The 16,122-nt window shown below is 38.6% G+C and overlaps 1 protein-coding gene across 6 annotated transcripts in view; it reads left to right on the top strand.

The window, feature by feature from the left end:
- Window positions 1-16,122, top strand: part of SULF2 (sulfatase 2) — a 145,734-nt gene that overhangs the window by 79,585 nt on the left and 50,027 nt on the right. For 3 of the 6 annotated variants that reach the window (XM_021417155.1, XM_021417156.1, XM_021417154.1), the window contains 3 exons: window positions 4,500-4,681; window positions 6,324-6,571; window positions 12,292-12,531. In XM_021417155.1, the coding sequence (XP_021272830.1) occupies window positions 6,397-6,571; window positions 12,292-12,531 (415 nt within the window). In that variant the 5' untranslated portion in view covers window positions 4,500-4,681; window positions 6,324-6,396. The other 3 variants (XM_021417159.1, XM_021417153.1, XM_021417158.1) reach the window with 2 other exon arrangements.

The following is a 16,122-nucleotide window of genomic DNA, read 5'->3' as shown; positions in this document are numbered from 1 at the left end:
GAGGGGCTGTTGTACCAGGGCAGGGGGCAGTGCTCGAGGTCTCCTTGGGTTCCCCGGGCCGCTTACGAGAGGACCACGACCCACGAGGGGCCGTTAATTCTCTCCCCCGCCCCCTCGGAGCGTTCCGTTTGCCCGGTGGGCTCTGCTCACCCTTCCCCCGGCGGGGGCCTGGCCCCGGGGCACAGCCGCAACCCGCGGAGCCGCCGGCGGGCTCGGGGCGAGCTGCGGCCGGAGGAACAGGTTTCCACTGCGCGCCGCCGGGGCGTTGCGTCAATGCTGGGAGGAGGATCTTCGAGGTAAATGAACTTTTTAAACGGGGAAAGGAGAAGGGAGAGGAAGAAGGACGGGGCGGGTGGAGCGGAGCACCCGCCCGAGCGCTTCCTCCGAACGCTTACTCGGAAGCAGGCTTCGGCCGCTGCCCGAGGATGCGCTTCTCCGCCGCGGCGCTCCGCGGGCGGCCTGGCAGCGCGGCGGCACGGCGCGGCTGAGAGCCGGCTCCGCGGTGAGTGCGCGGCGGGGGAGGGGGCGGCGGTGCCCCGCGGCTGAGGCTCCGGAGGCCGAACCGGGCGGGGAGCCGGGCGGAGGGGCTCGTGTAGCGAGGGCTCGCGCAGCGTAGGGAGCGGCCGGAGCTGGAAGTTGAGCGGGGTGTTAGGAGAGAAGGGGCTGGGAAGGCAGACGGGGGCGATGCGGTGCGGCCGTGCCTTCGGGAGCTCCCGGCGTTGCTCCCCGCATTGCTCCCCGCGGCGCCGCCGCCCTTCAGCCCCAGCCGGGCGCGGCGCGGCGGGCGCTCGGTGCAGCCATCGCAGCTCAGCCCGCGGCGGGCGCTGCCCGGGGGCGGTGGTCGTGAGGAAGAGTTCGCAGACAACTGATGCTATAGCACTTAGCCTCTCGTTTCATAAATCATCGTGTGCATCCGGGTAATGCATGCGGCTGAACGTCTGTATGTGTTAACGGATGTATATGTACAGAACAGGATTTGTTTCTATATGTAGCTGCAAAAAATCTGTTTACTTGATAGAATGTGTCAGCGACTGTTCTTGCCTACCTTTCCTATCTTAATGCTCCTGCATTAATTTCCTTCTGGTACATCTGCGGTTATTGTACGTAGCACAAGGCAATACAATTATCTTTAAAATCGGCGTCTTTATGGTTTATGAAGACGTGAGGATAATAAGTATAATAGGGGAGTAATTCTTAATCTCTTAGAAGTTGTTGTTGGGCTGTTATCTGCACACAGTGCAGAAATGCATGTTTGTTTCTGTGGGTTTGGGGGATCCAATTAGCAATGCAACCTACCTGAAGACTTATGAGTACTGTGACTTACAGGAAATCTGTAGTAAAAATACGCAAGTAGTGAATAAGAAGAATGGTATGGATGTGTGAAGAGTATATTATGTTTTTTAAAACAAAGCCCTAAGAAAAACTGTAACTGAACTACAATTCAATGTTAGTTGGAAGGAAGTTGCATAATAAGGAAGAGATTCCATAATGAACGTAGGCTTCCCTTTGATAAATATTTAGTTTTCGTATGGAGTTCACCAGCGTAAGGAAAGCAATTCAGGAGAATTCATCTGCATGGTAATTTAACGCCCTGATAAGTCTGGAAGCTCCGTTCCTGACTTCTGAAGAAATGTTGGTTGCTTGTGAAGAAAAATAATTGAGCCACGGTATGGATAGGTAAATCAGCACAGCTGTCATCACTGGGAGCCACGCTTAGCTGTACTTAAACTTCTGACTGTCTGGGGAAAAAAAAGAGTACGTACCAAAGTACTAGAAGATACCACATGTTGTTAGATTACAGCATGAACGATTATTTCAGCCTTCCCCTGAGAACCTGGTTCACTTACCAGCAGGAATCCTCCCAGTTCACAAATAAAACTGTTTGTGTCTTTTACAAAAAAAAAAATGTAATGGTTTCAACTGATGGCTGACAGCCTCAGTGAAAAAGGAGTGTCATAACCAAACCTGATATGTATAGGAGTGACTTGAGAGTTAAGAGAACAGTATTGTGGCTGAATCCATTTAACTGGCAAATTGGTTTTAATTGGGTTGGTTGCTAGGGAATGGATCCGCCACCATGTATTTCAATGACTTTAAACAGTGGACAAATGGCACACCTAAGTGTGCTTAAATAACGCACCTGGTATGGACTCCAGCTGGATGTGGAGCAGGTGTGTGTTGATTGTTGCTAACCTGCTTTCCCTTACTGTGCAGTTCCACTTCGTGCCTTTCATGCTGTTACCCTGTTCTGTTGTGGCTGCCACACCAATTCTGTACTTAGTGTTTTTTGCAGTGTACTTAAAAAAAAAAAAATAGTTAACGAAAGCAGAACTAGAGAAAGCTTTGTAGAAAGAGTCTTAAAGCAGGATTAACTTACATATCTGATATAAGAATTAATTTGGTATGTTTGTGCTTTTTCTGTTACAGTAAGAGTCAGGTACTACTCCTGATTATGTTGACATAACGTGATTGTTTGACTTCAGTGAAGTTGCACTAGGTTTGTGCACGGGACAGTTGTGATAGTGGCTGGCATTGGCAAGGCTTGGAGCAGCACTGTGTGCCAGCTGCTATCAGCTGCTGGGTTGACAGGCAGTGATGTTACATCTGTGCCAAGCAATACTAATCAATAGCTTGATAAAAAAAAAAAACAACACCATCTGGGGATAGAACTGACATCAGTCATCCTTGTGCATCCTGCCCGCGCTGCAGTGGAACTGACAATAATTACTGAGGGCAGTATTAAAAAGAAGTTGTCTTTCCTTGGTGTAACTGCTACTTAGGAACAGAACTTGTCTCCATACTTTTATAAATAGAATAAATGCACTAAAATCTGCAACTATTATAATGTGACTTAGCGCAGTGTTCTGTGCTGCCACACAGGAGAACAGAGTTTGGCACTGTTCTTGTTCCCCATACTAGCAGGAGTTAAGAACAAAAAGAGGCAGCTGTATCTAATTCAGGCTATGAAGGGAGTCAGGGACTTGTTAAACTCAACCGTAAACCATAGAAAATAAGAGGACCAGACTTTCTCTACTGCATCCTGCTCGAAGGTTGTAGGCTTAATAAAGCTCAGCTTGATGACCCAGCTGCAGAATGTTTGATGCATTTGTGACAGCACTTCCCTAAATATAAAACAGGAGTGGCCAGACTGGTCAAGTTCATAATTGTTATCTGGGAGAAAACAAGGGGCATACCTAATTCTCATGAGAACCACTACGGATCAAGCATCTTTAATATTGGAGGATGGCCTGCAGAGACACATAAAGCAGCAGACCATCTGTGCCACTCAGAACAAAATGCATCACTGGAGTGGGTGCTACATTAAAAGTGAAGGCAGACTGGGGCATTGCCGGCAGACTCTCCCTGCTACTGTTGAGTCACAATTTAAGCTTGTTGATAGAAATGGGGAATTGTTAACGCACTTTATGGCATGTTTCCTTCCCTGAAGTTCACTGAAGGTAAGGGGTTAAAAATACCGATCTATATTTGACCACTGGCAGTCCATGCAGGAGACTCTTCTGTTACTATTCTGAGAACTATTTAAAGCTGGCTTTTAGGTTTTACAGTAAATATGCTGTTAGTAGTGGCATGTCTTTCTTTTATGAGTACGTGTTTTAAGAAATAGGTTATTTTCTAAAATTGCTTTAATTTTCTTACCTAGTTACTGGTGTGAGTTTTGCATGTAATTACATGCTTTGAGCTGGTTCCTGGCAGCACTTACCCTGATAATAACAGGAACATAACTCATCAAAATAGTTGACAATTTTCCATTGAGGAGGGGGATGAGAAAGAGATAACAGGTTTTGGGAGAAAATAAAATGACTGTTGTACTTTACATGAAGTTCTCTCCTCCATCCGCAGCATCCTCTCATATAACTAATTCTTTTAACTGTAAACGTACATGTTTGGTAAAGTAGCTGTGGAACAGCAGTTTAAGTAGATCCCTGAATGTGTTAAATATTTCACGGATAGATAAGCAACTCTGAGCTGGGGACAACTTCTATTTTTAAATACAATGGAGTGAGTGAGGGGCAATAAACTTTGAGGAAAAGACAGACTGAGGGAGAGAGGCCATAAGGTTACTTCCATGCGTTTGTTTAAAAGAAGTGAGAAAAACACGAGGAAGATTATCATATGCACAGCACTCTTCAGTGAGTGTAGTTAAGAGCAGATGCAGCAAGAACGGACAGCCTTCCAAAGGCTGCAAGAAATGACAGCAAATGCTATTGTTCAGGGAAGTAATTGGCTAGTGTAGAACTGAAGAAAAAGAAAACATTAGATTTTAGACCTTCAGAAAAATGTAAACAATGAAAACGTCTATGTTATTCATTCATTTCCTTTTTTGTTGTTGTTGTTTAAGTGAAATACATATGGAATAATCTTTGAAGAACAGAAGCCATTTCTCTACGTCTTTGCCCTAGAAAGCCGGTGTCTAGGAGTATACGTATGCCTGCTAAACTAACTCTTTTTTTTTTTTTTTCCCTTCTGTTTTGAAACAGATCCAGATTTGCTTCTCAGGCTGCTTTTGACTACTCTGGACAATAGTAACACATTGAATTTGACATGATTCTTCCCAGTTCTACTGCTGCAGATGGAATTCTGAGTACAAGGAATGAAAATTGATAGGACTTATCGGTGTTCATTCTGCTGTAGCCTGGCAAATCTCTGATCAGCAGCAGAGGTACTAAAGCCGTATCTGTGAATTTAGGAAGCTGGACTTTTCTCTTTCCCTACCCACTCAAATAAGTGCTAAGATGTGTAAAATTAATCTTTATTTACGATGAAGAAAGTTAATTTCACCTGCTAGTGAAACTCCATAGAGAGACTACTAAGGAAGAAGGATTTTTCTTTTCTTCAAAAACCTATTAGCATACATTTTTGGAAAGCAGCCTTAGTAAATATTGCATCATACTATAGTACATATCTGTTGACTTATATGAAAATTAAATACATATTTCTTAAATAAGCATAGAATCTGAGTATAATTTTTCAGACCAGTGGTTTTGCTATTTCATGAGAACTTTCTTAATAAAAATTTATCTCAAAGAACAGGCACTGAGAGAGATGAAGTAATAACATGGCTATGAAATAATCTGCTTGGGGAAAAATTGTTTTCCCAAGTGGCTATAGGAACAGAATAGCCAATGTATTTATTTGGATGAAATATACTTGGCTAGGTTCTTTCTTCTCAGGCATTTCTGGTCTTTACAAAAAGCAGAGAGCCTCCCTTGTGTCATTATTAATTGATTTTTTTTTTTTTCACTGCGTTGCAAGAGATCGTTGGCAACAGTCCAGGAAGTGGTGAGCAGCAAGTAGGGAATCCATCAGAAACTGACTCATTGATCACTAGGTCTGATGAAATAATTAGTACTTGATATTTCTCTACAGTTTCGTGTCAGTATTTTGACTTATGAAAGCAGGAGAAAATCCCCTTATACCAGAGGACCACTGAGCATAACTGTGATTTCAAAAATGCTTCAGCATGCTCATTCATTTTTAGGAATCTTCTTGGAGGAATGGCCAGACAGTCTTTTCTGGCTCAATGGAAGAAGCAGTGCCAGTTAGTTTTGCTCTGTTTTACAAACAACTCAATTTTGGGGAACTGTATTTATGGTGAAGTAAAATCTAAGGCAGTGCAAAACATTTCAGCGTGTTCCCAAGCATTTGCAGTAGTAGCCTTCAATACTCAATTATACTTTAAAATCTTGGAAACCAACAGAAATGTTGAAAGGATATCACAGTATCATCAAAGCTGGAGACTTCAAACAGTATCCTACAATAGTTTCAGGGTCTGGACAGCTCTGTACTCTAATGAAATCTGCGAACTAAAACAGTGTATTAGAAGTCATCTAATTTGACGATTCTTTGTGAGTATAAAAATGTGTTGTAAACTCAGTAAATTTTACAAGAGTCCTGCTTAAAAATATAGATAGATGTGTTTTCAACATCTGCATTTTTGATGCAGTAAGCAAAAATGTCATCTCAATACATCTAAGAACCTTAAATAAGGAGATTACTTTTTATGTGTCAAAGCAGGAGTAAGAGTTTGATTCTCTACTGAACCCTTGAAATTGCTGCTGAATTTGAGCATACCTAATTGCATATGTAGGTAACAGCTTATGAACTGTGAATTTTTCAAGTTTCTGTTTCTAGTTAGTACTAGAAAAATACTTTGTTGTTACTTTCCTTTTTTTTGTCTTAAGAGTTAGATAATTTTAGATATATTGCTTTTCACTTCTTTGGAGATAACTTTGTTGTTGTTCCTTTGGGAAGTGGGTGGTGAGGGAAAAGTATAAATAAATACGTTTCTCTCTTCCTTATAGGAGACTTGCAAACAGAAAAGAAGTGGAAGCCATTAACATACGTTGTTCAGAGGGAAAACTAAATCAACACAATATGGCACAGCATAGTATTGTCCTTGGATTATTCATGATGATGGTTTTATCACTGTTGGATGGAAGTTCAGCTTTCCTGTTAAATCAGCGTCTGAAGGGAAGATTTCAAAGAGACCGTAGAAACATCCGCCCAAACATCATCCTTGTTCTTACTGATGATCAGGATGTAGAACTTGGTAAGAAACCAACATAACATAAAGAGAATTTCAGGCAATGAGTATAGCGCTTCTTTTCCTTGAAGCTAGATGCTTGTTTTCAAAATAATTATATATATATGTATATGTACACATATATAGTGTGAAAGATACGGTAGAAGGAACAAGATAGCAAAAGTTGAAACTTGAAACTTACCCTTACGTAGGTTTCCAGTTGCGTGCAGTTGAAGGTAGTCTCTACTGAAAATGTCAAACTTCCTGTTTCTGTGGAAATATGAGATTACTGTCTATCTGTCTTCATCTACATGTCTAAACTGTGCTTCTGGCAACTGCAAGTATAGCCTGGGAAGCTACATGCCTAAGCAGTAGGTTTCAATTCATAACTGATTATTTCACTGTGTAATTACCCAAATTTTTTGTGTAATTGCAGGCATTCATTACGTATACAATTTTAATTTTAATTACTTAAATCTTACCTAATATATTCATGCTATTCTCAGTATTGTCCGTTTAGATGTGTAGTTAATTACTGACCAAAATCACTTAGTATGGGAAGGTTCAACGGTGCTATTTATGATATTTTCTATGTGGCTATTTAATGCTACGTTAATTGTTGAAGAAAGGAGATTAAACATGCTTTGCCTAATGATTTGGAACAATGAATTAACTGTCAGAATTTGGGTTTTCTTGTACTTCCTGAGCAAGCTTATATTTACAAAACGTTGTCTGCAGTTAGAAGTGATTAACACAACCCAGTTTATATTTGTAATTTCACATTAAAAATACACTTTTATGTGGTTATAAAGCCTGAATCATCTGAAAGATGAGAGCTGCTATATGTGTGGTCTGGTGGGTTTTTTTTGACAAGCTGCTATGCCAGATTTCTAGTATCAGACCTCAAAGAAGAAATGGAACACAAATAGTAAAGTTAATTAACTTATATTACTTCTATACTTCTCTAGTTGAGAGGTTAATCACAGCAACAAGGCAATGTTCTGATAGATGCGTCCTTTTTATCAGTATTACTGCATGTCTGTGATACTGTGGTTGGTTTTGGTAGTTATTTTTGTTTTGTTTTGCTTTTTTGATGTTGTCACCTTTTTTTTAAGTGGTTATTTGGATCACAAAAAGCAGTTTTAATAATGTATACCCAAAAGAACCTGAGTATGTTATCTTGCAGGCTCAGAAGGTGGTCCTAAAAAATTTATCATCTTCTATTTTATGCTAGCCTGCTTGTTTCTGATGCAATTGTCTAAGTCCTTTGGGCAGTATAGTTCTTTTCTGTGACAACCTGATGCTTTCCAATTTAAAGCATAATGGGCACGTGTCCACATAAATTAGGATCTAACTAAGGAAAATCCATCCAATGAAGCGAGATTAGATATGTCATTTGTGACTAGTGGCTTTGTGAGACCCAATATTTGTTTGAATTAATTTTTATTTTTGTCTATTGTCTGCTGAGCTGTCCAAGCTCATCAAAATTGGCACTTGGGGGGATTGTGGTTAATGCATTTAAGAAAGATGAAAACAATATGTGAATTACAAATAAAAGCTAAGGAAAACTTGCAAGCCATGACAGCATAGCAGAGAAAGTTGTGCATAACAAAGATTTCAATTACTAGGAGTATTCTCCAACTGATGGGTGTTGTAGCTTTCATTTTTCTATTGTGGTTACATCTGAGTCAAAAAGGAACACAATGTAATCTGAAGTGCTCCTAACAGCCTTTCTTATTTAATTAAGGTAGTTTTAACAGTAGCAGGTGGAGCTTGCCAGAAGGAGAAGATGTCTTTTTGAGAAAGGAGTACAACTTTTTTCTATTTGCGCTGCTGCTAATCACGAGTTTTATTTAGGAAACCAAACCCAGTCTCCCATTGAAAAAAGAATGAGACTGGTGAGGGACTGATGAAAAGGATATAGAATCTCCAGGTCAAAGGAGAATAAGTGTATACTGTAATGGATACAAATGGAAGAAGGTAAATGAGAACGCCAAGAACTACTGAAACGTATGTGCTCAGTTGAATATCTTTTTAATCAAAAGAGTTGTACTGAAAACCTGTATAGAAAGAAAAGAAATATACTGATAAGGAGAAATAAATAGTTGGAACCAAATACGTTTTCCCCCATTAGAGCCATGTAAGTCCATGTTAGTCCCCTGTGTGATGGACTCAGTCTCTCCAGTGTAATTAGGTTGCCCACCATGTTGCTGTGGTTTAACAAATCAGCTTATTATCTCATAGCTGGAGAAGGATCTAATTATTTTGAAAATATTTCAGCCATGTTAGAGAAATTCAAACAAGAGGTGATTCGTATGTTCCTACATGTTCCAATGTGTGGAAAAAAAATAAAAGAAGTATCATGGAGATAATGTTTCTCACTTATCGTACATGAAGATAAGTGTCTTAGAGCTGTGTTAAAATTAAAGATAAAAAAAGAAGTGAAGATGTGAAAAGGATGTCTAATGAGGTTCAAATAGAAGGCTTTAGGGGAGTGCACTTTCTGAGATTGTTAACTTATTTGCATATAGATGCTGCTTCTCAAACTGTCCTTCAGAGTTTACTGAGTCACTTGAGACTTAAAAGCTCTTAAACAAGTGAAATTTGCTAAAACTCATGTAAATTATGACCTCTGACAGTGAAACACAGTTAATGAAAAAGTCAATGTTCTTTCATGAACAACTGCTAAACTGATAAAGGATTTTTTTTAGCTAGTCCTGATTGAGCAGTTAATGAAAAATGCTTGTATATGTTGTTTTATGCCTGTACAGGCTTTTAATGACTCTCTTTCCAATATAACATCCATTTGGAGGACAGAATAGGGTTAAGCACTTTGCTGTATTGGATGTTTTTTTCTTTATAGCATTTGTAAATGTAATCAGTTATCCTGTTTTAGTGTTTTTTTTCCCTAACATTAAAAATTAAAGTTAAATTCATATCTAGTGATATGAACTGGTATCTAGATACCTTTTAACTTTGTGTGTGAGCTTAACGTCAGTGTCAAGATCCCATTAAAATGCATTCATTTTTAGTGTGCATTTTCCATTAATATTAGTCAAAATATTAGCCTAATCTTTAAAGAGAGCTGTGAAGAGACACGAAGCGTAAAGTTTCGGACACTACACAGATTTCAAGTGTAATTTCAACCAAGATTTTTCTTTGGTTTAAGTGAGACACTTAAATGCATCAAATTGATTTAGTTAGCTATTTTCACAGTCTTGTAGATCTTTTGTGTTTGGAAAGTAGCATAGAAAATCCACAGTTAATTACTAAATCATTTTTATTTATTATCAGTGATTTTTGACAAGTAACAGACATTTTCTGAATAATATATTGACACTTTAAAGTATGACTTTTGGTACATCAGCTAACAAAACCCCAAAAGATTTTCCAACTCAAAAGGTGATTTGATGAGGTTCCAGCTGCTGATTAGCACGTAACTAATCTGCTGCTGTGGAAAGATCAATCTATACTTTTTTTTTTCCCACAATTCTATGTTTGTACTGGAGGCAAGCTGAAGAAAAAAAGCTTTGGTTGGCTGGTTTTAGGCTGTTTAAAATATTTAAAGCTGGCCTATATAAGATTGCACAGACGTGTATGCTGGAGTTTTACCTTCCACTGATCTGTCACTCTGTATTAGTTGTCAAGCTAAGGAAGCAGATTAGATCATAAGTTTTTTGTATTAGGGACTGTTGATATATAGGTCCTTGTCATTACAACAGTTTTATTAAAGTGAGTTAGTGTCCCCAAGGGAAGTCTTAACATGTGCTGTTATTTATGCACAGATGTCTCTGTCATTTAAAGGCGTTGTTAAATTGTATTTTAATATTGGAATGGCAGGATTTCAGACTGCCTACTTGTTCTTGGGCTAGCTCATAAGATGATACAGAGGAAACATCCACAGTTTTCAGGGTCACATGATGTATGATTGACTGTTAACTGTGTTAATGCCTTTGAAGAAATGGAGACTTCTCCCAAAACACATACTTTCTTATCTCACAGTTATAGAAAGAAAAAAAACTTGTTTTGTTTAGAACTTCTGTTTCAAAATGTGGAGTTCAACAAGCTCTAAATGGAGATTCAATAACTTTCCTTGGTTCTTGTACCAAAGTGATGTGATAGGGATCTGAAAAATGCACAGTTTTTCTGTATTTATTTATTATATTCATTCCAACAAAATGATCTTAAGAAAAAAAGTAATGCCATGGCAGTTTTAAGGTGAAATGACGTACAGTAGCAATTCACCTCCATTCATGGTTGCAGAGAGTCAGATTTCGTGTATGGCTTATGACCATTTCCCCTCTAGATTTTTACTCCTGGTTATATCAATGTTCTCTGTATCAAATTGACTTACTGTAGCAATTTCATAATGAAATCCCTTCCTAAAGAGCTTAGAAGAAACCTAAACCCATTATTGACATACAGTTTTTGCCAGATGGTTGCAGGATGCATTGATTAAAGCGGAACTATAAATCCAACTCAACCTTGGGTAAGTTAGCCCCAGTCCTGCTGTAGCATAAACCCACACCTTCATCTCTGTGCTCTCTATTGGATTTCTCTGCTCATAATAAGAGGGGAATATTGGTGATGGAAAGGTTTACTGTCCTCTGCAAGGTTGTGCTGATGACAGATATCATAAGTTCTTTGGAAAGTGGAAATTCTTCCTCAATCAAGTATTCTGATGTTTTAACAATCAAACAGATAACGAAATCTGAAAGTCCTTTTTCTTCTGATCCTTGATATTTCTATGCGTAAGAAGAACCTCTGATAAGGATCCAGGTTTATCTAGGTTTATAATTATGGTAGATCCAATCAAAGCCTTGTCTTAAGCAGATAACAGAACAGCCTTTTGGCAATGGCGCGTCTTTTAGTAACATCTGGCAAAAAGACTTTGACTCCCACTACCCTAAATCATTCAAGTCCCTACCAGTTAAACTTGCTTGTTTGTTTTTACATTATGGTTGTTATGTGTCCCAACTACTCATCTAAAATCTGATTCTACAGAACTAAGCCTTAGAAAATCTAGAGAATTTTAGCTAACACCTTTATCAAAATGGATCAAGCGGGTAGACAGAACTCAGTGAGCTGGTTATGGAAATTCTGGTGAGGACTTTGTTCTGTTGCTACCTCTTCTGGAAATCAATTCCTGCTAATATCTCATTTGAGAGAAAAGAGCATTTTATGTAGTAGAAAACTCTAGTAGACCTGCCTGAACAGTGGGTTTGGAGCCATCCCTTCTGACGTGATCTGTTCTGTGATTGAAACCCTCAGCTAAAAGTGTTCTTCTGCAGAACTAGAAAGTTGACACAAAAGGCAGTGCATCAGGTATCTTCAGAAACCAAGGGTTAAATAGTACAAACTTTGGTCAGGCTTGCTGCACAAAATTAATTTCACCCTTAGGCAGCATTATCTCAGTCTAATTCATGTTGAGTCTTGCCTTCAGCAACAGTACTGGTGGCTCCAGAAAGGCTGTACAGACAGTGGAAAACCTTGTGCTTAGAGAGAAATTCAAAAAGCTTTACGACTACGTCAACAGGTTTGAGTTCACTCTTAAGTTAGGACTTGAGTATTTCACCCTTCTCAAAACCATGGGAAAAGTGGGGAGGAAGTGTAATCTCTTAGGTTTTGGGTTCCCTCTGAAATTGCCGTGCTGTTACTACCTGTGGTTGATTCTGATGGAACCCATGAACTCTTAGCTCTTGTGACTGAAACAGGAAAATATTTCTGAGATGGTTTTCTTTTTCCAGGTTCTATGCAAGTGATGAATAAAACAAGGCGGATCATGGAGCATGGAGGTGCTCATTTCATCAATGCCTTTGTGACAACACCCATGTGCTGCCCATCTCGCTCCTCTATTCTTACGGGGAAGTACGTCCACAATCACAACACATATACTAACAACGAGAACTGTTCTTCTCCATCCTGGCAGGCTCAGCATGAAATACGTACATTTGCTGTGTACCTCAACAACACAGGATATAGGACAGGTAAGATCAAGACTGACTCCACTTGAAAGCTCCCTTAGCCTTCTTAGTACAGAAGTGAACACACGACATATAATGTTTTAGTTTATTCTCATAATGGACTGCAGCAGTGCAGAATGAAATGTAAAATATGCTCTGCAAAAGACAAGAGAAATGCCTCAGAAATGAATTAGTGATTTGAATTTTGCATAAAACAGATATATTAATCAAACTAAGAATACAAGAGAAGGGTCTTCTCCTTCTGTGGTTTGGGGCAGAGCAATCAGATGGATTGTTTTCTCTAGGCAGTCCATTCCCAGAAAAGTGTTTAAGATAAAAAAAATACCTGAGGAACAATCAGCAAAATCATATGTATTCTTGAGAAGGAAATAATTCTTCCTGTACACAGTGCTCCTTAGGAACAAAGATCCTGTAGAAAGGATTTCAGTAAATATGGAACACTGGTTTCACACTTGTTTCTTTCCTGCATTCTCTGTACATGAGACTTAGGTTCTTGCCAATTACAGGGTTTCTGTTGCATTTCCTGCTAAATAAAGGCCTTTTGTCAGGTCAAAAAATAGGCATGTTACTTGTAGTATATCTGCTATAGTAGTGTAGTTATTACTGATAGTACACATTCATGCTTTGAATTTATAATATGTGAGGCTTGATCTTGATGATGCTTCCAGGAAAGGGTATAAAATTTAAATAGTAATTGCAGCAAGATCTTTCTTTTTGTTTGTTTTTAGTCATTCATGTGAATCGTGCATGCCCTTACTGTAAAGGTTTGGTCTTAAATAGGTAATTTCCCTGTTTTGTTTTTTAAAATAAAGACTTGAATTAATGTGGAAACAAATAAATTAAGGGAAGTGCGCATAGTTAGTTAATTGGTTGCTGTTTCCCTCCATTTATCATTCCTGGCACTAATACCAGTGTTTGTATGAATACCACACCAAGCTTTATTCTTCATAGATCATTTGTTTTGTGTTGGTGATATTTGTTTGCTGTAATAATTTTGTATACATAGCTGCTGTATTTTGAGCACCTGCAAGCTCTACCAACTTCTACAGATGTTGCAGATATCCTAATATTTAGGTGTTATATTTTTATATTAAGTTAATGTTTACATTTATACTCAAGCGTTATACTGAATCTGTATTATATTTTCTTTCTGTTTCTGTGAAGTTGCAAGCTAAGTGTCTTGGAATATAAGAAATAGTTACTTTCATAATTACAAAGTGATCTTAAGGTGTAAATGAGATCTCCATTCACGTATCTCAACATGATATATTATTACAAGAATCTGAATGGGTATTGCCATTACTGAAGGTTTGTGTTAATTTCTGGTCTCTGACTAAAATCTTGTGTTAACCAATGTGGGAGAGCTGTCAGCATTAAGGAAGCGTTTACTTTCACCTGTTTTTTTTCCAAAGATCTCAGCAGATTTACCCGTTTGAGAAACAGCAGAAAATTGTACTTTGGAAATACAATTCACACAATTCCAAAAGTAACCTCTTAAGGAGAATATTTCTGGACATGATGAATACCTTCTCTGATACGGAGTGTGCTTGAACATGACTGCAGTAAACGAAGATCAGGAAAGCACGAGTTAATTTATAGATGTAACTTATTTATTTAGAGGTCCATGGTGTTACTAGTATAACCTGCAAATACACGCTTTAGCTTCCTACTGCTTCTATTTATTTATTTTCTTGAAAAAGAAGAAGAAAAAGCAGTTGTGGTGAATACAGTTTTTGCAGGTTTGTGCTTAATATGTAAGCTGACAACTGAAATGGGAAAGCTGTCATTTTGGTAGAGAGGTTGTTTTTTTTCTTAATTCATAGGCCAATCCTCCCTGTGTTTCCCTTTTATGTTTTCTTTTTTATTTAAACTTGAAAGAAGAAAACTGTACTCTCCTACTGCTTTTGAGCTTCCCTTGGTGTTGTGTTGTTTTGATTCCCACCGCCCCCCCCCCCCCCCCCCCGGGTTTTCTGTCCTTCATTTCACATCTCCTTGCCCTTTTCTCTGTAATGCTGATCTTTCTGTGTTTTATTCTGTTGCAAAAGACAATTCTGCTGGTCATCCTGCATCGTAGTATTTTTCTGTGGCATCTGTGGTTTGGATCCATATAGACCTGTGATGCTGTGGGCACCTTTGGGAAATGTGCTAATGGTTTGCAGGCAGGAGGGTGTGATTCTCCTCCACAGGTTTCAAATAAGATGTGTGAGAGAAGATTGACAAGGTGGGACTTCTCAGTAATTGTTTCTTAGCTTCAGCCTTGGTTGCCACTTTTATATTATTCAACTTCAACGCTTTAAAAAGTTTTACTAACCAGTGACTTGGCAGTATAGAGGTGAAAGTAAGATGCTCAGCTCAAGGGAATTTGTCTCCAGCTTTCAGCCAGAATTTCAGCCATCGTGTGTAAGACTGTCACTTTATATGAATCAATTAAACATTATGACAGTGCAATGGCTGTCCTCCTGCAATGGAATCCTTTAAAGCAGTAGATGTTAAAGATATGGCTTCCTCTGCATTAACCTATCTCACAACGTAAAAATTGCCAATGTCGTGAGCAGCAGATAAAAGGTCACGTTCTCACTATATAGCCAGTACGTGCAGACACCAGATCTCTAATCTCAGTATATTCAACAGTCAGTCTAGAGCATTGTCCCATTACATACTGTGGGGAATTGGGCAAGAAAGGCATTTTATTGAAACAAGCCAAGTCAATTAATGAATTAATCTTTAGAAAAGTCTCTGTAAGCAACATCTGAATTATCAGGAACTTAAAATAGTGGTTACTGGTACTTCAGCTTGGAGCAACAGATTATTATAATGGAAAAGAAAGAGATGCTGTGACAAATGTTTCTGAATGTCAGAGGATTTCTCTGCCAGAAGCTCCTGTGTCAACATTCACAGCAAAAGAAAATCCTGTTTTTGTGAATATACACATCTATCTATGAGACATCTTTTAAAATGCACAATACTTTCTTGCTTGCTTGATTCTAACAACGGCAAAAAGCATTATATTTTATTAGAATACACATTTAAACCTTCCCATAAACATTACGTAATATAAAAGCTTCTCTTTTCCATTTGCCTGGCTGGCTGAATGATTAGGTCTTAAAGCTGTTGACTGATTCCAGAATATTTTTGTCAGTCTTATATGCAGTCAGGAAATTAAAAGACGTGTTTTTCTTATTAAATTCAACAGAATTAGGGATGGTGGGCCAAAGTCAGCTTTGCTTTTGCTTCACTGATTCACTCTTTTGCTTCAGTGATTCTTCTGCAATAATTTTATTAATATATGTTAGGGCTTTAAGTGGCACGTTTTGCAGCAAATGTAATATATGTCTTGACTAACTTATCATCTTCATTCCTGTTGAGCAGTACCCTATAGTACAGCTAACTCTATTAAGTTAAATTAACCTATTAAAAAAGGAAAACACTACTTGTTGTGTGGTAATATGTCAGTATCTCACTCTGATGGAAGGTTGTACTTGAATTGTGCAACAAATTAGTATATGTCATTCTGCACCATTTATATTTTCTGAACTTAGAGAAAAGTCATTGTTGAAGGTCCATCTCTGCCATTGTAGTAGATTTCTTGGGAAT

The sequence above is a fragment of the Numida meleagris genome, chromosome 19, assembly GCF_002078875.1.
Source record: "Numida meleagris isolate 19003 breed g44 Domestic line chromosome 19, NumMel1.0, whole genome shotgun sequence".
Classification (NCBI taxonomy): Eukaryota; Metazoa; Chordata; class Aves; order Galliformes; family Numididae; genus Numida; species Numida meleagris.
The sequence above is the reverse complement of the archived record's forward strand: the minus strand, read 5'-3'. Positions and strand labels throughout refer to the sequence as shown.